Source organism: Lotus japonicus, chromosome 3, assembly GCF_012489685.1.
Source record: "Lotus japonicus ecotype B-129 chromosome 3, LjGifu_v1.2".
Lineage (NCBI taxonomy): Eukaryota > Viridiplantae > Streptophyta > Magnoliopsida > Fabales > Fabaceae > Lotus > Lotus japonicus.
In genome coordinates, this window is record NC_080043.1 from 74,017,032 (window position 1) to 74,042,181 (window position 25,150).

Here is a 25,150-nt window from a genome sequence, read left to right on the forward strand (position 1 = left end):
CCAAAACTATTATTACATGAAAGGAAGGGATAGGGATACAATCATAAATTCTCATGCATATGGAAAGATCCATTCCGTTCTTGGGAAATGAGTCAACAACCGAATTGGACTCTTTATAAATATGGTCCAAGTGCACCTGTATTGAATGCAACTTTTTTTTCTTCATTGAAAAAATACCTGAATGCAACTTTAATCTTGCAAAAAAAAATTCTCCTTAAGACTAGTATTTGGAATTTAGATTTTTTAAATTAAAAATTTATAGTATTGGTTCATCATGACCCAAGTCCAAACATGGCCGAATTGAGTCAGTTATCACCCACTTTCGTGTATAATTAATCTGTTATTATATCACATAGATTATAACCTGGTCAATTCACCTGTTGAACTGATTGAGTTGAGCTAAATTTTTGTAACATAAGAAACATAAAGAATAAACAAGGAAAATAATGAAAAGTGGTGGTCTTTTATCTTGGTCTGCGCATTAAGTAAAGCTAACAGAGATAACCATGGATGGTGAGTATTCGTGATTGTCTACTCTACTTGCACTTCATGATCCATCCATACTAATACGAGATTATATAATTAGTTTTAAATGTTAGGTATGATTGTGATTGACATTATTGTTTTTGTTATGTATAGCAACAGATACTTAAAAGTGTGGGTAAAGACATTAATTACTGACCGACGAATAAATGATTTTGTCACTATATGTTTTAGGAAAAACAAACTATGAACTGATAAGAGTTAAGACTTAGGTAAGTAAAAACAAAAAATGGAAAACACTTATCGCGCTTATCTTCATTCCCTCTTCGCGCTTCAGTTTTCGCCAAAACCCTCCCTCTTTGTTTTTCGCACTGTCTTCCATTGTGCCGTCCTCCATCGCAAAGCTGCAGAGGTTCTGCTTCCTAGAGGTCTCGACGCAAGCGTTTCTCGTGCACTTTCACTTGGAGTCTGCAATTCAATCACCTCGTGCCCTTTCTTCTCGATGCATAGGTTTATGTTCATTTCTTGTTCTTGTTCTCAAATCCTTTCACCTATTTCTATTCACTTCTTTTACTTGCTTATAGTTTTTTTTATTCAAAACCCCAAATTGGTGATGCTAGTTATTTCTTAATTTACCTCATTGACGTAGGGTTTAAAAATTGATTTATGTTGACTTGGATTAATCTTATGGGTGTATTTGGGTAGTATCTATGTATGTCTAATACTATTAATTTGATCAATCAAAGACTTGGGAAACCATTGGGTTGAACCTGCAGTTTTCGAACTGTTGTTTCCTTCCTGTTCGGAGTGAAAATGATGTAATTTGTAAAAGTTGTACTCATATGAAATGAAGCTTTGAATTTCAGCGAAATTTTGCCTTTGGTATCATGTCATTTAGGATTTTGTAGCTCAAGTTTTGATAACTTTAGTGAGCAAAGGTCTTTATGTAAAAGGGTTCAGCTACTCCTTAATTGAATGGACATCAAATCCCCTAGTTTGTTTGGATTCAATTTGAATTGGCTGAAGGTTTTTGGACCCAATTTCTGTTAATGCATCAACCATGTGGGTAAATTGTTGCTGTCTTTTGAATTGGACAGGTTCTGTGCTTGGCATAGATAAGAAAGGAGTGGAGACAGAGCATTCTGATACAATAAGGGGACGTTGACATTTCAGTGGAGTGATTCCCCAAGGCCTCATTGTTGCTGTTTGCTTCTGCAACAACTTGTTTTCTTTGTTGTTTGGTGCCTCGCTGGCTCTTAGGATATTTAGATTAGGAGCTGTTTGTTTAGCTTATTAACTGTCTCATTTTCTGTTTATCTGCTGTACCATGGGTTGGAATACCCCTTGTATTCCTATTTATTCAATTCATTGGCATGTCAAAAAAAAAATTGTAAATGATGCTGCAACTGTTTGGTAATGATCATGGCATATTGGTTAGGAAAAGAATCATGGCATTCCTTCCTGCACAAATGGACCTTTTACTGGGATGGTCCTCAATGAGGTATGACGTACTAGCTATTTGTTTTATGTCTATGTTCCTTGGTAACTTTAGAACTGATAAATAAAACCCATGTTAAAACTTGAGATTCATCCTTCACATCAATGAAGTAGCTTCATCCTTCACATCAATGAGCCAAATTGCAGAACTTCCAAGTATGACTATAAAATGATGGTGTTATTTGCTAATTTCTGTATGATACAAAATGGGGTTTTTTTATTATTAAAGAAATAAATCATGTATGTGCTTCGTGCTTTATAATTTTATATATGGCATAAATTTGATAAGTGTAGTTTTTGGTGCTAGACAGGGTAATCAGTTGAACACTCATTCTCTAATTGAAAGTTTATCAACTCACAAGTCACAAGGTGTTAAGTCTATCTGGGACATTTACACTAGATTCTTTGAGATTAATGTTATGTTTCCTCAATCGTTTCTTTAGTACCACTGCTATTTATTTGTGTATTGAGGAAGAAATTTTTGTTGCAGGCTCCCGTGTATTTTGTTTAGGAAGGAATATATCTTTAACAAGGGCCTCAGGTATGAACATGAAAGCACAATTATTAGCTACTTTCATTTTTGGCAGAAGACTGGGTAAAGTCTATCTGGGGCATTTACACTAGATTCGTTGAGATTAATGTTATGTTTCCTCAATCGTTTCTTTAATACCACTGCTATTTATTTGTGTATTGAGGAAGAAATTTTGCTGTAGGCTCCCGTGTATTTTGTTTAGGAAGGAATATATCTTTTACAAGGGCCCCAGGTATGAACATGGAAGCACAATTATTAGCTACTTTCATTTTTTGGCAGAAGACTTGGTAAGTTCTCCTTTTGTTTCCTCCGTACCAAACATGTTATAAGTATTTTTAATTGTGGGATCTTACGAACTATTTCTTGTTCATTGTATAGACTAGCATTAGTGCAAAGGCTCAAAGGAAGGCTGCCAGGGAGATTAGAATTTCCTGAGCTCAATGACCGGTATTCTGTGTATGCAAGGTGAGGGAGTACTTACTGCTGAAGACAGTAAGCGTATCAAACAGATTTACTCTGATGTTGCCTGTCCTTTTGTCTTTATTAGGACCATTTTCTTAATCTTGCATGTAATCCAATATCTTATGCTAATAATGTAGCTAAGATACAAGCTGGAGCTGCTGGAATCTTTGTTTCAAATCACAGAGCTTGCCAACTTGACTATGTCCTTGCAACTATTGTGGCTTTGGATGAGGTACTGCATTTTGTTTTCATGTGATTGTGGATTTATTTGTCTCTCTTTTAATTTTTGACTTCATGTGATTAATTTTTGCACTAATACAGAATACTTGTTTTAATTACAGTTGCTTCTGAAGGAGGCATTTACTTCTCTCATGTAGCTGGTGAGCACATAAATCACTTCTCTTCTTTGATGTTTAGAATTGACAATATAGTTCAATGTTTAGTTAAGGTTTTTCTGAATTTCATATTTGTTTAATTGCTTCTTAAGTTAGATTGGACCCTACTTTCTCATGATTTAACAAGTGTATTAGTAAGAGATTATTTTGTAACTTTTTGTCAGCATTTTTGTTGATATACATGCTTAGATTATTCTTTGATTCATGGCTTAAGGGAAGCATTTTAATCCTATTCTATATCATTTTTGTGATTATGGATGTATAATGTTTAGGATGATGATTCCAAGTTAGCGTTCTAGGTTTAATGGCTTCATCTTGAACTTATAAAGTAGTCACTGACGGCTGTGCCTGCCATATCATTTTCTTACATTCTCCAATATTGCAGTGGTTTGAACCGCCGCTAAATACTACTTTTTTTTTAGTGATTTTTTACCTATACCGACGGAAGAGAATTCGTAGGTAAATCTTAAAGTGTTATTCTTACGGACGTATGTCCGTCACTGTACACTATACCGACAGATAGAAAACCGTGGGTATAGCGAATTAAAAACCACGAAAATTTTGTCCGTCGGTATAAGTTTTTCGGGCTATACCTACGGTTTTTTATCCTTTACCAACGGTAAGCTGCCGTCACTATATGTCAAGTTTTTTGTAGTAGGTAATAAGCATATGATTGTCGTTATTATTTATTCATATATACACCCTCCGGTCACATATATAAGCAAAAAAGACATTTTAGGTTCATTTATTTAATGAATGTATCTAACCATTAATAATGACTAAATACATTCATTAAATGAATGAACCTAAAAAGTATTTTTTGCTTATATATGTGACCGGAGGGTGTATATAATTTTTGAAACTTTTGTTTTGTTCCAATTGTACACTGTGAAGGCAATCAAATATAAAGTTAATTTATATTTTACTAGCAAAATATGGTTTCATTAAGGCTTAATTACACTTTTGGTCCCTAATGTTTAGCCTTTGTGCAATTTGAATCCCCTTTGTTTAAAACGAGCGATTTTGGTTCATCAGAGATCGATTTGTGACAATTGGGTCCTACCGTTAATTGCCATCCAATTTTAAACGGAATTTACACACGTGGCACTCATTAATGACATGGCCTGACACATTTTACCACTTAGATGCCCACTAGGACTCGACGTAATAAAAAATAAAATTAATTAAAATTCTAAAAAATAAAAAAATCATAATTTACTGAACTTTAATCCTAAAAATAAATAAACAAATACAATAAACAGTTAATTAAATTAAAAAACCATGTGTAAAACAAAAAACTAATGCTACCATCGCCTCCCCCTTTGTACCCAAAACGAAAAACCATCCCTCCCCTTCCATCCATCGTCTCCAGCATCTTCATCTTTACCTTCATCTTTTAGCCCCCCTCACTCTCTCTTCCTCTCTCACCCACCTCCATAGCCAAACAGCAGAGAAACTCAACCTTTGAACACTCCTCCATCCTCTCCCTTCCTCCACCGTGGACAACCCCTCAACCTAGGGGTGTACAAGACCCGGCCCTACCCGCCAACCAGTCCCGGCCCAAGCCTTTAGGACCGGGTTGAACCCGACCCGATCATTAAAACAGACCGAGTTCGGGTTGATCTTCGAGTTACCCGACTTCGGGTAGGGTCAGGTTCGGGTTGACACTCGGGTCACCCGGCCCGTCCTACATATATATTTTATAAAATTTTAATTTGTTATAATGATTAAAATGTGATACATGGTGCTCAAATTTATCTTACCATGTAGATGAGATTAAAATGTTTAACATCTACCTTATGAATTAAATAAACGTTGGTCAAATTATGGACACTTTCATGCTCTAACAAGAGAAAATCATATGTGTGTATTATGCATATGTGAGACAAGTGAAGAAATAATCAAACAAAATGTAAACATCTCAAGTGCAATAGATTATGAAAGAATTGGATCATTTCAAGTTATTTCTTATAAAAAATAGTTTCAACTTATAACTCTTTTAGTATGTTATTATCTTTAAATTTTACAATTAGTATCAAATAGTCTTAAACTTATTGTCCCTCGGGCCAACCCGGTCTCGTCCTACATAGACCCGTCCTAAATTGGACCCGCATAATGTCGGGTTGCTTCGGGTCTAGGGACGGGTTAGAGTCTATAAATTGGCCCGATCAACATTTAGGGCCGGGTTAGGGTTAACCAAAACTCGTCCCAACCCGTCCCTTGTACACCCCTACCTCAACCACTTGCAACTTTCCTATCCCTCAGACCACAGAACAAAATAGAAACTCAATCCATCTCACACACCCATCTTTAAACTTAGATTTAACATCAAATTCAGCCCCCATAAATCAAAGTCCAACCAAAACAACAATACCCTTTTGAATACCTATTTGAAACAATTGGGTTTCGCGGTTGAAGGTGTGGTTGAGATCGAGGTGAAAATGTGAGATTGAAGATTATTCAGGTCTGAATTTATTCAAGGTTCCAGATCTGGGTTTTTCAGATTCTTAGAGAAGTTGATGAAGAATAGAGGGGTAGTTCTGGTGGTGAGGGAGAAGCGTAAAAGACGTAGCAGTAGTGATTTTGGAATCTTGATTCCTTCTTTTTCCTTCCATAACATAATATTCACTGATTTGTTTACTCTCTTATGCCGTAATTTCAACGCAATCTTACAATTTTAGGTTGTGTTTGGATGAGGGATTGTAGAAATTCAAGGGATTTTAAATGCTAGGGAATTCAAATGATTCAATTGAATTCCCTTGAATTTCAAATTTTAGTGTTTGGATAAAATGTTGAAATTCGTTCAATTGTAAAATTCTTTGTTTGGGTAATATGAATGAATTTCCTTCATTTAATTGTTTTTATCTTAATATAATCGGCCGAAAACCCTAAAAATCAGCCTGACTCTAAAAAATAGACCGAAACCTTAAAAGTCGACATAAAAGCCTAAAAAGTGGCTGAAAAACCGAAAGTCGGTCGAAAACCCAAAAATCGGCCGAAAACCTAAAAATCAGCCGAAAACCCTAAAAATCGGCCCGACTCTCAATAATCAGCCGAAAACTCAAAAGTCGACACAAAACCCTAAAAAGTGGCCCAAAACCCTAAAACAACAAGAAATCCCTAAAAATAGGCCGAAAACGTGAAAGTCGACTCGAAACTAAAAAATCGGCCCATAACCCTAAAAATCGACCTGACTCTCAAATATCGGCCGAAAACTCAAAAGCCGCCTGAAAACCCTAAAAATCGGCCCGACTCGAAAAAATCGGCCGAAAACTCAAAAGTCGGCACAAAACCCTAAAAATCTCCCCGACCCTAAAAAATTGACCGAAAACCCAAAATCGGCCCATAATCCTAAAAATTGGCCGATAACCCTAAGAATCGGCCGAAAACGTGAAATTCGACCCGAAACTCAAAAATCCCCAAAACCCAAAAATCGTCTGGAAACTAAAAAATCGGCTGAAAACCCTAAAAATTGCCCGACTCTAAAAAATCGTCCGAAAACTCAAAAGTCGGCACAAAACCCTAAAAATCAGCCCGACACTCAAAAATTGACCGAAAAACCTAAAATCCGACCTTTCGGCTTTTCGGCCGATTTTTAGGGTTTTGTGCCGAATTTCGAGTTTTCGGCCGATTTTTGAGAATCGAGCCCATTTTTAGGGTTTTGGGCCAACTTTCAGGTTTTTGGCCGATATTTAGGGTTTTGTTCCGATTTTTGAGTTTTCGGCCGATTTTAGGGTTTTGGGTTGATTTTTGAGTTTCGGCCAAATTTTCACGTTTTCGGCCGATTCTTAGGGTTATCGGCCGATTTTGGGTTTTCGGTCAATTTTTGTGTGTCAGGCCGATTTTTAGGGTTTTGTGCTGATTTTTGAGTTTTTTTTGCTGATTTTTAGGGTTTTGGGCCGATTTTAGAGTTTTCGGCCGAATTTTGAGTTTTCGGCCGATTTTTGAGTTTTCAGCCGAGTTTAGGGTTTTGGGTCGATTTTTGAGTTTCATGCCGACTTTCACGTTTTCGGCCGATTCTTAGGGTTATCGGCAAATTTTTAGGGTTTTGTGCTGACTTTCGAGTTTTCAGCCGATTTTGAGAGTCGGATCGATTTTTAAGGTTTTGGACCATCTTTCTGTTTTCGGCCGATTTTTTAGTGTCAGGCCAATTTTTAGGGTTTTGGGCCGATTTTTGAGTTTTTGGTTGACTTTCGAGTTTATGGCCGATTTTAGGGTTTTTAGCCGAGATTAATTTTTTTTACTGAATTTAGATAGGGTTAAGGGAGAGATGAATAATTTGAAATTCCTCCTATTTTGAGGTGATTTCAATTACCCTAAATCCTATTGAGTAAAATACCTCATTTAATTACTAGTAATTTGAGAATTCTCCACATTAGATATCCAAACAAGGTATTTTAATTGAAGGGATTTGAAATACCCTCTAAAATTACATTCCCCTCAAATATTCCTCCATCCAAACACAACCTTAGAGAATCATATTCTTTCAATCTTAGATGTGGGTTCACTTGTTCGTGTAGTTTACCATGATTGGATGTAGTTCTTGGTCGTGCTTGTTGGAAAAAAGTAAAAGTAGTGGAAAAATTGTGAATTGCTACTGTAAGAGGAAGATGGAGAATAAAGAATCAGTCTCAGAAGATGGTGAAATAGAATATAACCAGTTTGGATTTTAGCTTCATCCTCTTCCCCTGGAATCTTTCTCATTTCTGGGTGGCCTGGGTTTGAATCAACAAAGAAGAAAAAGATGATGAATTTTGTGGGTTTGGTTGATGATTTTTTCTGAGGTGGGGTGTTTAATTTCATTTTTTAGTTAATTTATATTATTTATTTTCTTTTTATATTATTTATTTACTTATGTGTCATACATGGTGGTGTAATTAGTAAAAAAGAATCAAAATAAGAATATTTCGTTAAAAATTGGATGACAACTAACGTCAGGACCCAATTGTTACAAATCGATCTCTGGTGGACTAAAATTGCTCGTTTTAAACAAAAGGGATTTAAATTGCACAAAGGTCAAACATCATACCAAAAGTGCAATTAAGTCTTTCATTAATCAACAATAAAACATGATACATCTGTGATAAGATAAGACACTAAATCGACAAGTATTTCTCAATTCCTATATATTATTTGAGGGAGAAATTTTTTCGAATAAAATTATTGTTTGTTACAGCGTTACAATGATGTTTTACATAAACAAACCTACAACATGTAAAATCAACAAAAAGAAACAAATACAGTCTTGGATAATAGAAGAACTTTAAAAAAATGAAATGTTGATAAATTATTTTTATTATTAATTCAAGATATAAAGGTTAAATTTTAATTGTATATGCTTATGGTGGTAGTTTTTAAAAAAGTTAAAATAAGTGAGGTGGCATCCCAATCTTAACGTGCAAGCTCACGTGTCAGGCCCCATATCCCACTCATGAAATCCTAGTCAGCAATGACGTGACACATGAAAATACGTATGTATCTATCTGACACGTACAACACTACGGACACGTGGCGGTCCATAGAGACGCCTTCGGTCTCTATATAGAGCAGTATCGTTTTGCGCTTCTCTCGTGACATATCTTCCAGCTACAATTTCTGTTGTCACTTTCATTTTATTCATTCATTGTCTCTACAAAGTTTTAAACTCTCTTTCAAGTTTCTATAGAATTTTCTGGAAACAATGAAGGACAGTGTGGGAAACCCTTTGCATCTCAAGTCTGTGAACCATATCTCCCTCATATGCAGATCAGTGGAAGAATCAATGGCTTTCTACCAGGATGTTCTTGGTTTTTTCCCAATCAGGAGGCCAGGCTCTTTTGATTTTGATGGGGCATGGTAATTATTAATTACTTTCATACATATGATCATCGTCATTACAAGCCAATATATAAGATCTTTTGATTTTGATGGGGCATGGTTATTAATTTCATAGACTTGAAATAACATAAGAATTCTTGATTTTGTATGTGGTAACTTTGCAGGCTATTTGGGTACGGTATTGGAATTCATTTGCTAGAAGCAGAGAACCCTGAGAAATTGCCCAGGAAGAAGGAAATTAATCCAAAGGATAATCACATATCTTTCCAGGTCAGTTTTTTATATGGATTAAATTGCTTTCACAAGACTGATCTAAGAGGTCCTTTTTTTACATTAATAGATTAATCAAGATAATCTCTTAATTAAGATATTGAAGAAGGAACATGATAAATACAGAGATAAAACTAGGTATATAAATTAAATACGACAACATTTCAGAAATAGACGAAATTGTGACGCTTTGAGTGCAAAAATTGTTGGCCACTATCACCTAGTACTTTGGATACGTCACTTGTTATGAATGATTTTTCTGTCACTTTCGTGGGTGTTGAGAAAGGACAAACACATTGAAATCCTTACGTAGAAACGTTTTGAACTTACTTGTACGTGTCTTTTTAGTGTATGATATGTAAATGTACATGTTCCCGTCAGAGTTTTAAATTGTTGTTGCAGTGTGTTCCCAAAATTGGAAATTAGAAATCCTTTACAGTGTGGCTGCAATTGCGGTTGCGGATTGCAATTTAACCTCTGGTCCGGGATGATTATGTTTGTATGAGATCAATGATGATATATTGAAGAGATGAGATTAATAAATTTGTGGTTGATCTACAGTGTGAGAGCATGGGGGCAGTGGAGAAGAAGCTGAAGGACATGGAGATCGCTTACGTGCGAGCGACGGTGGAGGAAGGCGGGATTCAGGTGGATCAGCTGTTTTTCCATGACCCTGATGGGTTTATGATTGAGATATGCAACTGTGATAGCCTCCCTGTGATCCCATTAGCGGGTGAACTTGCAAGATCATGCTCTCGTTTGAACCTTCAGACCATGCAGAATCAGCCGCAGCAGCAGATACACAAAATGGTCCAGTAACTCAATTGTGAACTCAAGTATTCTTCTGAGAAGAGTTAAATGTGTCAAGAGGAACTAGTACTGCTGTAATGCATATAGTATTATGTTGTTTCTTATGTTTACTTTCATCTGTGAACTGATAATAAACAATGCAACATTTGTTCCTAATGAAAACAGAGTGGCCTTTTTGCAATTATATATTTGGTTGTTTTCAAAGTGGGTGTTTGCTTTGCTGAGATGATGTGTTCCTAATTAAATTTCTGGTGTTAGTGGACAAGTGATCCACATTGACACATGAAAGTGGGTGGGATGATGTGGTTTCACAGCTGGGTCCAGCTCAACAAATTTGAGATTAAATAATTGATTATGTCACATCATGTTTACTTTGTTTCTTTTTCAAATCTTATAGTTAAATGGTTTTTACTTTCTTCACTTTTTAATGGTCTGGGACCAATCATCGAATCTCCAAAACACTGGATCACAGTAGGGTTGTCCACCGGTCGGGTTCGGTCGGTTTCGGGCCCAAAAAGGTCCACCGACCGAACCCGTATGACATAAAATTGGGCCCGTAACCGACCATGAGATGTGTCGGTTTGGATCGGTTTCGGTTTGGTCGGGTAACTGGCGGGTCGGGTCGGGTCCACCGGATTTTGCAGAGAACACTCAGAACAGAAAGATGAAGAACCATGACCAAACAAATTAACCAAGAACAACATAGTCAAGAACAAGTTTTCAATTGCTTTTCTCATGCGAAATAGCATGTTCATTTCATCTTGCGATATCAGAATCGATTGAGGCAAAATGAAGATGAACAAGCTATTACGGACTAGAGAAGCATGGAGGAAGAAGGCAAGAAGCCATGCAGATGCAGTGGTGGAGTGAGTGGCTAGGGTGGTGGTGGCACAGAGTATGGCGACGCAAGGAGGGGTGGCGGCGGCTAGGGTTTGGAGTTTGGAGAGAAGAAGAAGAGGAGGAGAAGGGTGGTGGCGGCGGATCTGAAAAGGAAGGGTGGTGGCGGCTAGGGTTTGGAGTTTGGAGAGAAGAAGAAGAGGAGGAGAAGGGTGGTGGTGGTGGCGGCGGCGGGTCTGAGAGAGAGAGCAGAGGTTGAGAGAAGAAGAGAATGAGAGTTGAGAGGTTGAGAGAGAGAGAGAGAGAGGTTGGGATTGGGACGGCTAGGTTTGGGAGGGTGAGGGAGGGTTAAAAATTTTAGTGGGTGGGGTAATGGGCTAGGGTTTCTGAAGCCTTTTTTTTTTCCTCCCCTCACTCACACACAATGGGCTGGGCCGCTGGAGGAACTATTTTTTTTTATCCCTAATCGGTCGGGCCGGTCGGTTCTGAACCCTGACCGAACCAGACCGGTTAAAACCGGTTTTTTTAATTGTAAGACCCGATAACCGACCCGTCCCGCCCGAAAAGCCTTTTTTTGGCCACGGGCCGGTCGGGTTTGGTCGGGCCAAAAAATGTTGGACAGGCCTAGATCACAGTATGTGAATAGGCTTGCTCAAGGGGTCTTTGACCCTTCTATATCAAACCCATGCCAGGTCAATCCAAATAATTAAAATTAATATATTTAAAGGTTTATTTAATTAAAAATATTAAGTTCGAGTTGTTCAAAAAAGTTTTGGTAGTCTAACAGTTCAAATTATTTGAGTAATAGAGGTTGAGTCCTCTTCCTCATTCTTTCACTATCCCAGTAGGCAACGATTCAGGTCATCACTATTTATAGACCCACTCATCTACACCAACACTAAGCATATTGGTTAATGGTCTTGTGTATTCTCTTACCATCTCGCCTTATAACTGAGAATTGAGAAAAAAAAATGTTTAACAACACTGTGAAGTTCACTATAGAACTTCTTTTATTCAAAAAGAACAAGATAGTTTTAACGACGAGTTACATCTTTATATAAAAAGCCCTAAGAGTTGTGAGAGTTAATGAAAATTATGAAAATTAAACCGTTTCCAATACAAGGAACTGCTGTTTGTTTACGTTGCCTTTTGGAGTTATTGCTTTATAAGCAATTGATTATTAAGCCAAAAAATGTGAAAGAATCAATAATATTGATATCTCTTCATGGCCTTGACTATAACGGTTGATGACATTTATTCCTATTGATTCCCTTTGCTGAATATAAAGAAGTTTCTGGTAATGAAACAGATAGAGCATCTCCATTCATGTGGTATCCATAATAGTACTCCTCTCATATTCTTTCTCTATCGACAACTCTATTCCTTCTGGGCAATATTTTGTGAATGCTCCATACGGTCTGCTTCGAGTGCACGGGTTAGATCGTAGTTGTGTAAACCCTTGGGGGCAAAACCGGCAATTAGAATTTGCACCGAGGTCCGCCGGAAATTTTGCTTCATGTTTGCCACGGCACAACAAACAATTTCCTCTCAATTTCCAACAATATTCTGAAGCAAAATTTTGGTTCATTTGTTTGTGCTGATGGCAATTTGAATGAAGGGAATGAAAGTTATATTTGGGTCAATGTCCCAGGTATGTAACTGCATCTTGTGCTCTACGAAAAAGGAAAAAAAAAATGTTTTTCAGTTTTATCACCAAGTGCTAAATCACTCGTAACAAAGAAAATATGTGTTTGTGCTGTCTAATTTGAACTGAGTGTCTCTCTCATTGTTATCTACTTCATCAAAGCTCATAGGTGATAAAACATGACAATCAAGTGTGTTTGACCAAATTCAAGTTAGACTGGTTTTCAAGCGAGAAATTAACGTAGGAAAGTATAAGCTTTTGATTGCTAATAAGTGGTCATAAACCAGTTAAAAGCTCATAAAAAAATGGTAACTTCCGGGATTGAATCCACTTTAATTCTAAATTGACATTATATGATCAATATGAAATTAATTAATGGTTAATATTCTTGATTGTCGGTACTTGGATTGGATTGATAGTTAGCATGAATTTCTAATCTGTTTAGGAAGACACATTGAATGCATGTTTGATCTTGTTTCTAAATGAATTTTCCTTTGATCCTTTTAACAATAATAGGTGAAGGACAGCAAGACGAAAGAGAAAATAAACTGTAATAGAAATGATTTGTATGATGTGAATTTTTTGAATGAGGTGTCGAAATCTTTGGCCTCATTGTTGGCTTAAAGAATCTGGAAAAATTATGAATGCTATATATGCTCATGGTGATATGTCTCATAATAAGAGAGAAAACATATTAATTGATCATTGACAACATTCTTATAAAATCTTATTAAACCTCCCTAAGGATTGTGGGGGTTGTCGGCTATAGTAGGAAGAACGGTTTTAAGAAATTAAAATAATTTTGGTTTAAAATTTATAATTTTGTTATGTTCATGGCTATGATGCATATAGATTCTTGATCACGAATAACATCATTATGATTGAATTTAGAGATATATATTGAGTTCTCTGAATAACTAATTTTAATGTTTGTGCCATCTTAGCAATCGGATGAGAAGTTGAATAGTTACTTGAACATGAATTTGAATTTGTTGTGAGATCTTCACATTTTTGTGTACACAAAATTGTCTCAAAAAATGAGTATGTTATTCTAGGCTTTCATGTGGATAATGTGGTCATATATGAAATTAGTTTGGAAGTGATTTCAAAATTGAAATAGGAAATTTGGAGGAAGCTAACGTGTTTAGTATCAATTATTTTTAGCACATCAATATTGCATATGTTGTGAGATGCTTGAGTCGGTATGCTCATAACTTTAGTGGTAAACAACGAAATACACTGAATCAATTAAAAGGAGAAATTATTATGTGATACAAGTTGGAGCTTAAATTTCTCTAACATTCCTTGAGTGTTGTAAAGTGTGTTTGATGTAAGCCGAGTCTCATATATGTTAGAGACAAATTTCACAAGTGAATACATGTTTACACTGAGAGGTCATGCAAGCCGTGGAAATTTGCAAATGAAAAGTGCACACTCAGGTATGAAATGGAGTCAAAATTTATAGCTCTTGAAATTGCAGGTCAAAAACTGAATGATTAAGATGACCCATGGTTTATTCACCATTGTGGGGGTGAACCTAAGCATGCCATAAATATTAATCTTGATTGAGCTAACAACAATGCCTATAGTGGCAAGAGAAAACACATGCAGATGAGGCATGATATTGCTAAACACTTGATAAAAGATGGTGCAATCTCACTTGATTATGTGAGAAGTGAGAAAAATCTTGTGGATCTTTGTGCTAAGGGATTAGCCAGGAAGTTGTTCTAGAAGCGTCGAGGGGGATGAGCGCCTTGAGTGGAGGAACGTATGGTGGATACCCATTTTGTGGTCAAACGAAGTCATGCGAAGACTCCTATGCACTACATCTCATCCCTATGGTGTGCGGTAGTGCTTGATGTGAGGTTATGAGCTAAAATTTCATTTGATACATGATGTATCTGCAGAGCTCATAACAGATACATAACCCAATATTTGGGTGGTGCTAAGAGACGCACTTAATGTATCTGCACATCTGATGATTGATACATAACCCATTGTTTGGGTGGTGCTATAGAGACGCACTTGATGTATCTACGTGAGTGTGAAGGTCTAGACCACCTTCTATGAAAGACTTAGGCAATCTTTTTAGAGCACTCATGAGCGACCCAAGGTGAATGAAAGACCTAAATGTGAAAAATATATTATCGCGGAGCCTTTGCGAATTTGAAGGTTAGTGGCGTGTTGTGGGGGTCTTGTCTCGAGTCCATTAAGTTCAAGAGAAATTCACTTACTGGACTTATGACATTGCCTCACTTCACTATGTGTTAATTCAATCCTCTGGACATTAGCACTTAAGCTCAAACCCTTCTATTGCCAAGAAATTCCTTTCTTCCCTGCCCATAAGAAAACATGCTTTCTCATTGCTCATAAATTCTTCTATCACGATTTAATTTTCATTTGTGGGGGATTGTGAGAGTTAATGAAAATTAAACCGTTTCCAATACAAGGAACTGCTGTTTGTTTACGTTGCCTTTTCAATGGAGTTATTGCTTTATAAGCAATTGATTATTAAGCCAAAAAATGTGAAAGAATCAATAATATTGATATCTCTTCATGGCCTTGACTATAACGGTTGATGACATTTATTCCTATTGATTCCCTTTGCTGAATATAAAGAAGTTTCTGGTAATGAAACAGATAGGGCATCTCCATTCATGTGGTATCCATAATAATACTCCTCTCATATTCTTTCTCTATCGATAACTCTATTCCTTCTGGGAAATATTTTGTGAAGGTTCCATACGGTCTGCCTCGAGTGCACGGGTTAGATTGTAGTTGTGTAAATCCTTGGGGGCAAAACCGGCAATTAATTAGGATTTGCACCGAGGTCCGCCGGAAATTTTGCTTTAGGGCAGTGGTTTGCCACTGCACAACAATTTCCTCTCAATTTCCAACAAGAGTATGTGTAATCGTTCTTTAACCACGTGGACAAACGTTCTAGTTATAGAGTTGTGCCACCTATTCAAAGTAAAACAACTAAATAAAATACATAAACTCATAACACTTTATGTGCTGGAATAAGTAATATAAAAGACTGACAAACCACTTTGTAATATCAACTAGTTTTGACACTTTTGTGATAATTTTTTACCGCCACAAAGTTAAAAGTTAATTTTGTTTTGCTACTTTTCACTTTATGCCTATAAAGAATCACCACAAAAGTGAGGTGTCAAAAATTATCAATATTGTATAGTGGTTTATCAATCATCGATAATAAGTAATCACCAACTCATGTCAATGTCGCCCCTAAGGAACCACATCGCCCGTATGTATTATGCAATATCACCATAATAGATGATATCGTCAGGGCCTCATGGGTTAAACCACGTCACCCATGCTAGATAACACCTTAGCGAAATAGGCCCAAACCTCTTGGCTCATTTATTCGTAGCTAAGCACAAAACCGGCGTATTACTATTGTAGTTGCTCGTTTCGATCTAGTTGGCATTTTGCTTGCTAATAATTTAGGTTGTTGGGTGATGTGAAGAAAGAGTTTTGCAGTTTAGACATGCAATGGCACTAATTTTAACATAAGTACTTAAACAACAAAATTTCGAGTTCATTGAATATAATCAAAACGATTAAGGATTTGCTTGTTGGTCCATTTTAAATTCCAAATTCAGGTAAGGAATTATCTGTTATATTCCCACAGTGGGAAGATTCCTTGCTACAATTGAAACAATGGATCTCCCATCTTTCCATTAAGTAGGGCTAATTTAATCAATACCTATTTAATAAATCTTTTTTTGGGTGAATACTCATAAACTTCGCTTGAGAATCCATTTGTGAAAGATAATTTGATGTACCAAAAAAAAGTACTAAAGAGGGAACATTATATAACATGAGACTGTACCATTATGAAACAAATCCTTAATCATTTTAACATGAGTACAGTAGTAACTTCCCCTGATACAAGACTAAACAGAGGAAAAATCCCCTAAACAAAGATACAGCAGCCAGAAGCCAAATGAAGGCCAGAGACTGTAACATTGTGAACCAATGTGCTTATTTAATTTCTCTTATCCCCAAATAAAACCATGCCTTTGTGCAGTTGTGCACTAAAGAGGGAAAAGAAACAACGAATGACACAATATATAGAAGTAATAATACAGACATAACCTTGTAAATAACTATTGTCCCCTTGCAAGCATTTGCTCATAATTCTCAATGGATTGGAGCCTCTGAAGCAGGAGATGCTCCCTAAAGTTCTTGATGAAGGCATCAGCGCTAGCATTGATGTCTTCTGTTGGCATCCTCTCTAGCTGCTTCTTTGTGTTGTGGAGGGTCTCTTTCTTCTCTGCCCCTTGTGATGTTGATGATGATGCAGGGTAATTTATTTTCTCTCTCAAATTGGTGCTCTCTTGAATATCCTTTCCATGCTTGTCATGGAAATTAGCTTCCTGGTTGTGGCGTGAAGGGTGGAAATAGCTCTTTCTCATTGTTGCTAGTGCTGCTGAATTTCTTTAATGTTAATGTTTGTGTTGTGTGTTGGATGGAATGGATGGAGGCAAATGCATGCTTTTATAGCCTCATGTGCTTCCTTAAAAATCATTATGATATGTAGCAAGCAAATAGGAATATGCGGCTTCTAAGTTTGATCTAATGGTTTTTTAATTTGCTTCCTTGACTTTCTCACCCTGCCTCCGCCCATCTTTTGGTCCCCCTTCAAACCAAAGTCAAAGATGGTGACACGCATGAGTTGCATGGAAATTTCCAACAGTTTATTTTCTCCAAGTTTTCTTTTGAAAAAAGTTATAGTGTTTGATTTTACATAAATCTTTACTTTAACGAGCCATAATTTATAATGATATAATTAAGCTTTTATATACATCATTATTAAAATCAAATTATGAATAACGTAACTCACGACATCTTACAAAATTGTTAACAACAAATGTTTTTTTTGGCTCATCACAACAAATGGTTAGTCCATGTAGTACATGTTTAATTTATTTTAAACAATGTCTTAAACTCTAGTCTCATGAATCAAATAAAACTCCTAGCGGAAGAGATATTCTCACCAAAATGTGAATGATTCCTCTTCATGAGATTAACTCCCATGAATGATACACCAAATTAAATATTACATATAATTGATAACAAAATAGCAATAAAAATAATGATTAATGTAAGTTTTTACCCATTAATTAAGAAAATAAAGTAATATATAAAAGGAAAACTTCACTTTTTTTTTTTATAAAGATTAAGGGAAAAAAAAAACAGAAAGAAAAAGAAACTAAGGTCTATTAAGGTGCCCAGGCCCTTAGGCGGGAAGTAATGCAAACAAGCACCTCAGTTTGGGTAGCTCAATGCTTTGTCAAAAAATCGGCACAAACATTTTCTTTACGCAAAGTGTGAACAAGCTCCACCTTCTAAGGACGACCAAGCAAGTCCTTAATGTCCCAGACGAGTGGCGCATATAGATGACAAGTAGTCGTTCCAGTCCGAATTAACTCCTCAGCAAGCTGCGAATCAGATTGACACTCCACAATCCTATGACGCCGGCTCCAAGCCAGAGTCAACCCATGGAAAATGTGGTTTTGACTTTTGATACTTCACCTTTTCATGATTAAGGTCTTAGAGCCGCTATAGTTATCCCACACGGATTGTATTAGAAGTTAGAGAACATTCAATATCCGATCCGGTGGCCGGAAAGTAAGAACTCTTCGACATGTTTGGCGAGTCAAGTAATGTTACTGCAACTTTAGAAGTTGCAGAGAGATTCTCGCGTACATTGAATTTAAGCTAACTTGTATTTAATTAGTGCAAATAAAATAAAAAAACATTTTTGAAGGGTGCAGGTTTAACTCCTGTGGTATCAATGCCATTATTAAAAAACTATGTCAGCTAACGAATTTTGTATTTAATACTTTGTCCTTGAACTTAGGTATTGTTTTAGACGTATTTTTAGTGGGTAAACAGCTAAGTTAAACTCTAATGCAATAAAGTTTGTCGCATAAACTAACAATTCATATATATGCTAATATATAAAAAATATGTAATGATAAGTTATAAGTATGTATAAATACTTATTTTTAATAAAGATCAATATATGAGCCTTATGAAAATGATCAAAATTTACTCAAAGTCAAAACAGCTTATAGATAGACTCATTTGAAATTTTTATTCAAGCTTATCTTATAGTAAAATAGGTTATGGAAGTATTCGCGAGAACTTGTGTAAATAACTTATGACCTACGTACTGTAAAATGTTTTTAAATTATCTATATTCATAAATTATTCAGATCAATTTATGAATAAGAGTTTATTCTTACTCATAAGGCTAAAACATATTTTTCACTTTATTTAAATAAGTTTCTTAAATAATTTACTCATGAATAAGTAGTTATATATGCGGTAGAGGTTTATTACAATACATGCTTAGTTAAAGTGTTTACCTAAACACACCTTAGTATATAAGTCTTCTCAAACTTTCATATAAGATAAACTTAAATAAATTTTATACTGACTCACGAGTACTTTTATATTTTGTAATGTTAGTACTATATATTGATTACTATACATCTAGCATACATAACTTGTTCGCTGAGTACATATAATAATTTACTAGATGCATGTATCCTTAAAACTACTAATCAATCAATCACAAATGAAACTTGGCATCAGCCATCATATATACCTTCCCTGCCTAAACTTTGATTATTATAGAGGAGTCAGGTACAGTAGGGCAGGGGAATCATAGTGAGAAATGACATAAAATAACAACATTCGGATACGCTGCCCATAAGTGACATTGATTTTAAAGGTATGGAAAGCTGTATCCCCATGTGGTTTTTAATAAGTTCTAGATCTCCATACCATGATATGCCAAAAATGTTAAAGGGATAACCTAATACCTAACAATTTATACTATTTATAAACTAAAGTTCATTAACTAAATAAATAATATAAATTCTAGAGTTGCTGCCATTTTTTGCCAAGAGGGTGGTGACATTACTATTATTTAGCTTTCACATTAATATATAAAAGTTATTTTCATATATAAAATCCAGATGTATAAGCCTATTATCCATTTAGCTAGAGTCTTTGTTTTTTTTTTTTTTAAATCTCTTTATGTCAAATGCAGTGAATTTGGATCGCGCGCATATCATTAATATGTATATGTTCATGCACAATTTGGATCCATTGCAGCAGTAAAATGACATGTGTTTACAACTTTTGATAAATTCAATTTTTATCAATCAAACTGAACTATGTAAAAAGAAATTCAACAACTAATTAGAATTTGCCGTATGAAGCTGCTGATTAGTTTAGACTTGTTGATTTTTAGAGAAAATAGCTGGAGATGATGCTTGTTGATGTTTTACGTGGGTTTAGACTGAAAGTGACTTAGATTTTGTCCTATGGTAGATTTATTATCCATATCCAGCTTTCAATTGTAGATGTATGGATAGACATGCATCCAGCCAAAGGATATAGATATAGACCATAATTAAGCAGAAAAATTCAATGCTTCAAAAAGTAAACGATCGAATTGAACATAAACTTAACTTCATTAATTCAATTGAAAGAAAAGCAGTGCTGCCAGTGCATATCAATGCTTCATGAAAAGTAGTCAGAGTTACGTTTCTTGTGGGGTATCCTTGAGCCGATATTACGGCCGACATATATATGCAGTTACAACAATTGCTTCCAGTTCTCTACTTATGACTTCCAAGTAAGCATATGAAGATTGGATTTCAAGTAAGCATATCAAGATTGGATTGAAACTACTCTATTTTATACATATTAGTTTCACTATATAAATATTGATTTGACGGATAAAAACAGCGAAAGTTATGTTTTTCAATTAAGAAAGCGAAAAAGAAAATGTATTTGGATGATGTTATTAAATCAATCATTTGTTCTCAACCCAAACGCTTTTTGTAAAAGAGTTAACTGAGTAATGATTTATACACACTTCACTTTCTCTTCCATATCATTTCCACACATTTTTCTTTTTATCTCTCTCTACATTTCCTGTCAAATTACATATCATATCACTCATTTCTTTTATTTTTCTTCGTAATCATGCAAGGTGGAGGTGGAAATTATATGTAAACAAAACATTAATTATTCGAGTTAACTCCTTCATTTAACACGCGGAAGAGCTATAGTAAGTGTACATGCCTACATGGCAGGGATGGAGGATGCAAAGGGACAACTATGATAAGGTACAAAGCCAACCTTAATCAATCTAATAAGTGCGTTTGTTTGGTTTTTAGTTTGAAAGTGCTTTCAATCAACAGAGGTTCAAAACCTCTTTCACGTTTAGAGCATGAGAATATGTGATCTCAAATTTCAATGCATCAAACAGACTTTCAAACTGAAAACCAAACATACACAAAATTGTTTCACATTTTTTTCAAAATTTGTTTCACTTTCAAGACCAAATTATTGGTGTGTGTGTGTGTATTTTTTTTAACAAAGGGCTGAACTATGGTCCAGCCCAGCTGGGTATGATTGAGTGGCAAAATGTTGCTGGGTCCAAAATCCCCATAACCTTAGCCTAACCAACCCATAACACTCCCTATGGTGGTGGTGAAATTTGCATAACAAAAAAGAAGAAGAAATCTGTAGAATAATCTGCAGAATCCAGAGGAGAAAGCAAGAAAAAAGGCCATGGAGGCCTTGCACATGCAGCGTGTACTTCCCATATCTGCTGCCCAAAACACTCTCTTTACGCGCCCAACTGCCACCCCATTATCTGGAGTTGCAATGGCAAGGCCACCATTGAGTTTAAGCTTATCATCTTCTTCTCAAGCTGCCGCTGCCACTGCCACTGCAAGAGCAGGGTGGTTTTTGGGTCTAACAGCAGATAACAAGAAGATGAAATTGCCTGACACTGTCAAAGCTGGTGACCCTGTTCTTCATGAGCCTGCCCAGGAAGTTAATCCCAGTGAGATAAAGTCGGAGAGAGTGCAGAAGATCATTGATGACATGATCCGGGTCATGAGGAATGCTCCTGGGGTTGGTTTAGCTGCTCCCCAGATTGGAGTTCCTTTAAGGGTCAGTCTCATTCTTGGGGATTTTGTGTTTTCTGGCTTGCCCATCTTCAAATTTTGTGTCTTATCCTATCTTACTCAATCTTGTAGCTTAAATTGCTTTCTCTATGTGAGTGTTTGTGTACTACTATCATTATTTATTGTTGTTGTTGTTGTTGTTGTTTTAGTGCATGTGTGTTACTAAAAGTGGCAGCTACATATACATTGTCATTTTTGCAAATAACAGCTGTGCAGCTTGAATTTGAGTGAGATATGTTATAATTGACAAGGTCCTTTAGTAAGTAATTTGAATGTTTTGTCAGTCTTAGAAAGAATAAGAAGAAGCATGTGAATTGAAGTTAATTGACAAAGAGGGTGAAGGAGCTGCATGAGACTTGAAGTTCTAACAGATTAAGGGAGTACTTAATTTGAAAAGGTTGAAATTTTAGAAGGAAATTACTTTGAGCTTGTATGCATACAACTATAGTTTTGGACAGTTGAAAGTGAATTTGTGCAACTCATTTACAATCCAACTTCGAAGTTTTGCCATTCCTGTAATATGAAAGTGAGTTGAAGGTTTATCCTTTTTGAAAAAATCAGAACCATTCCAACTCACCCTATTTTCATCCATTGGTTATTGGTGGCTAAATCCATATTGCTTAACAGTTAACACTATACTTATTTAAAACATTTATTATGTCGATATCTTCTGGATGTTACTGCACAATGTGCCGCTGCATAAAATTTATATGTTATCGTCTTTTCATTTTTGCAGATAATAGTTGTGGAAGATACCAAAGAGTATATTAGTTATGCCCCAAAGGAAGAGACAAAAGCTCAAGATAGAGTGCCTTTTGATCTTTTGGTACGTTCCTATGCAAAGAAAAGTAGAGTATTAACATTAAGTGTGTAGTTTGGTCCTAATGATTTATTACTTTAATACATCATTCATTAGTTCTCTTGAGGCAGGTGATCCTGAATCCCAAGCTAGAGAAGAAGAGCAACAGGACTGCCCTATTTTTTGAAGGGTGCTTGAGGTGTGGCAATAGTTTACTTTCCCCTTTTTTTCATCTTTATTACCTACCATGCTTTGTCTTCAGTAGCTGAGATGATAAGTAGAAACCATTGCATACATCTTATTACTGTAAGAAATTCTTGCATATCGTAATTTAAACATTCACTATTGGGACTTTCAATAGGTAGTTGATCCTTTCATGACTAATGGCTAAAGTTCCTCTGAAATTTTGTACAAAACTAGTCTTCCTTTTTTCCCAATTTCATTCAAATAAGGAATGATACCTAATGGGATGACACAGCCAGGCTACAGCAACCAATTTTACAATGTCTAATTATTAATTTTTCTTAACCTGTCCATTAAAGGGCATGTATGCCTCAGTTTTAGACAATTGCTTCAGAGCTGATGTGCTAAGGGGATTAATTTTTTCTCAATAGCCAAAGAGTATTAATGCTTACTTCACGAACTACGGGCTGTTTACTGTCCATTTTTATTTTCCTGTTTTCATTTTCTTCTTTTAGTTTTAATTGCAAAAATGTCTTTATTTCCTCTTTTAAAAGTTTATATATAAACACTTTCTATGCAAGACTTTGAAATTAGGAAACAAAGTGAAAACAATGGTCATTTTTGCAATTAAAAATAAAAACAGAAAATGGAAATGGAAACTAAACAGACCCTAGGATTCTCAACTTGGTGATGCCTCTTTGTTGGCATCTCTGTACTTTAGTGAATTCATAATAGTTTTTATAATATCAAAATATTAACTTAATGATGATCGTCTGCATATGCTTAGATGATTTAAGTTTTTAAACAGTTATACTGGTCGAATTGCTCAACTCTAGCTTACTCACCTTGTTATTCTGATGTGAACTGCACTTGCTGTTTTTATAATTTGATGTCCAATATGCATGGGCTTTGGCCTTTGTCTAAATTATAATTTGTCCATGGCGATATACCATGAGTTATGAGTATAATGCATGAACGTGGATGCAGTTCCTGATGTAGTTTGTGGAACAGAATAGTGAGATATCTCAATGTTGTCTAGTCCTAAATGTAAATATGCCACTTTTGAATGACATTTCCTTTCAATCTGTTAGGACTCAGATAACATTACTGGAATATTGATGTGGACTGTTTAACTTTTTATGATTTATGTAGCAATATTGTGTGAAACAACAGACTGTCCTGTTATCCAGGGGTACTATTAACATCTTCAATTGTTGTAACATTTTGCAGTGTTGATGGATTTAGAGCAGTGGTGGAGCGACATCTTGACGTTGAAGTTACAGGTTTGGATCGCTACGGTGCCCCAATCAAAATAAATGCGTCGGGTTGGCAAGCCCGGATTTTACAACATGAGTGTGATCACTTGGATGGCACTTTGTATGTTGATAAGATGGTACCTAGAACTTTTAGAACTGTGGACAACTTGAACCTCCCCCTTGGCCAGGGGTGCCCCAAACTTGGTCCTCGCTAACCCAAATTTGGGTTTCTGCGGCTGCCTCTGATAAGGCCTTCAACACAGGTTTCTTGTGCATGTTAGTGTTAAATTGACATTTGTAGGTCCAATTTTTAGTAATAGCCTCAAATTTAAGAATAATTAAATCTCCTTCAATTTTCAATGATATGGTTTTTCCATGAATTGTCATTGCACACTACACTTCCTTTTTATGGAGTCCAGATATTCATGGCCCCTAGCTTTTCTCTAAGTTGCACCTCTTACCAAAATTTCATAGGGTGTTATCTGTTTATACTTTAAAGGAATCAGGTGTCTATATACTAGGCCATGCATGTAACTTCACTTGTTAGCTCTAATGAGGTAACTCCATTTGAGGTCTAATGCAAAAGCATACACCAATTGTGTGTAAATCTTGCTTATTTCATCCTGCAAATATGAGGAATTACTTGTTGGTAATGAATCCAAATGATAAAAATGTTCATGTTCTAAATACAAGGATTTTGATATATTCATAGGTTATGATTCATTCACACTACTATCATTTTTCACTTCAATTACACCTCACTTTCGATCAACGTCTCTCTTCTCTTTTAATCATATCATTCATAATATGTTTTACTTTAACTCTATTTTCTTCACATCTCTATCTTCTCTCCACACCATTTACGCTTAAAATGGAGTGTTAACATAACTTTTCCTTATAAGTGGAAAATGATAAAGAAAAGAAAAATATTTTGCTAACATTATCCACACTCAAACCAATGAGAAAAAAGAAAAAATGAGAAATGACATTTGATGTGATAAAAATGATTCACACACCTACTTTCTCATAAAAATGTTATGTTTTAATAAAGAAAATCTTAATTAGCACAAAATTATTTTTCTTTTTCGGACTTTCAAAATCGTTTATAAATTGACTGAAAAAATAATCGAATCTGGTT

The 25,150-nt window shown here is 35.7% G+C and overlaps 2 protein-coding genes and 1 long non-coding RNA gene across 10 annotated transcripts; all 3 read left to right on the top strand.

Moving 5' to 3' along the window:
* Window positions 1–685: 685 nt before the first annotated feature.
* Window positions 686–4,089, top strand: LOC130745821 (uncharacterized). Of its 8 annotated transcripts, XR_009021901.1 has the most exons (8): window positions 686–993; window positions 1,581–1,984; window positions 2,288–2,349; window positions 2,471–2,521; window positions 2,694–2,799; window positions 2,891–2,977; window positions 3,112–3,206; window positions 3,316–4,084. It is a non-coding gene; the product is annotated as an uncharacterized LOC130745821 (long non-coding RNA). The 8 variants fall into 8 exon arrangements; XR_009021897.1 differs by having other exon boundaries at window positions 2,471–2,799; window positions 3,316–4,085; XR_009021898.1 differs by having other exon boundaries at window positions 2,292–2,349; window positions 2,471–2,799; window positions 3,316–4,085.
* A 4,841-nt stretch (window positions 4,090–8,930) lies between these two features.
* On the top strand, window positions 8,931–10,452 carry LOC130745822 (glyoxylase I 4). Its single transcript, XM_057598210.1, has 3 exons — window positions 8,931–9,204; window positions 9,351–9,456; window positions 10,018–10,452. The coding sequence occupies exons 1-3, from the start codon at window positions 9,050–9,052 to the stop codon at window positions 10,273–10,275; spliced, it is 519 nt and encodes a 172-aa protein (XP_057454193.1). The 5' UTR covers window positions 8,931–9,049; the 3' UTR covers window positions 10,276–10,452.
* Window positions 10,453–21,233: 10,781 nt separating this feature from the next.
* Window positions 21,234–24,619, top strand: LOC130745823 (peptide deformylase 1A, chloroplastic). Its single transcript, XM_057598211.1, has 4 exons — window positions 21,234–21,760; window positions 22,511–22,600; window positions 22,705–22,772; window positions 23,987–24,619. The coding sequence occupies exons 1-4, from the start codon at window positions 21,374–21,376 to the stop codon at window positions 24,225–24,227; spliced, it is 786 nt and encodes a 261-aa protein (XP_057454194.1). The 5' UTR covers window positions 21,234–21,373; the 3' UTR covers window positions 24,228–24,619.
* The last annotated feature ends 531 nt before the right edge of the window (window positions 24,620–25,150 follow it).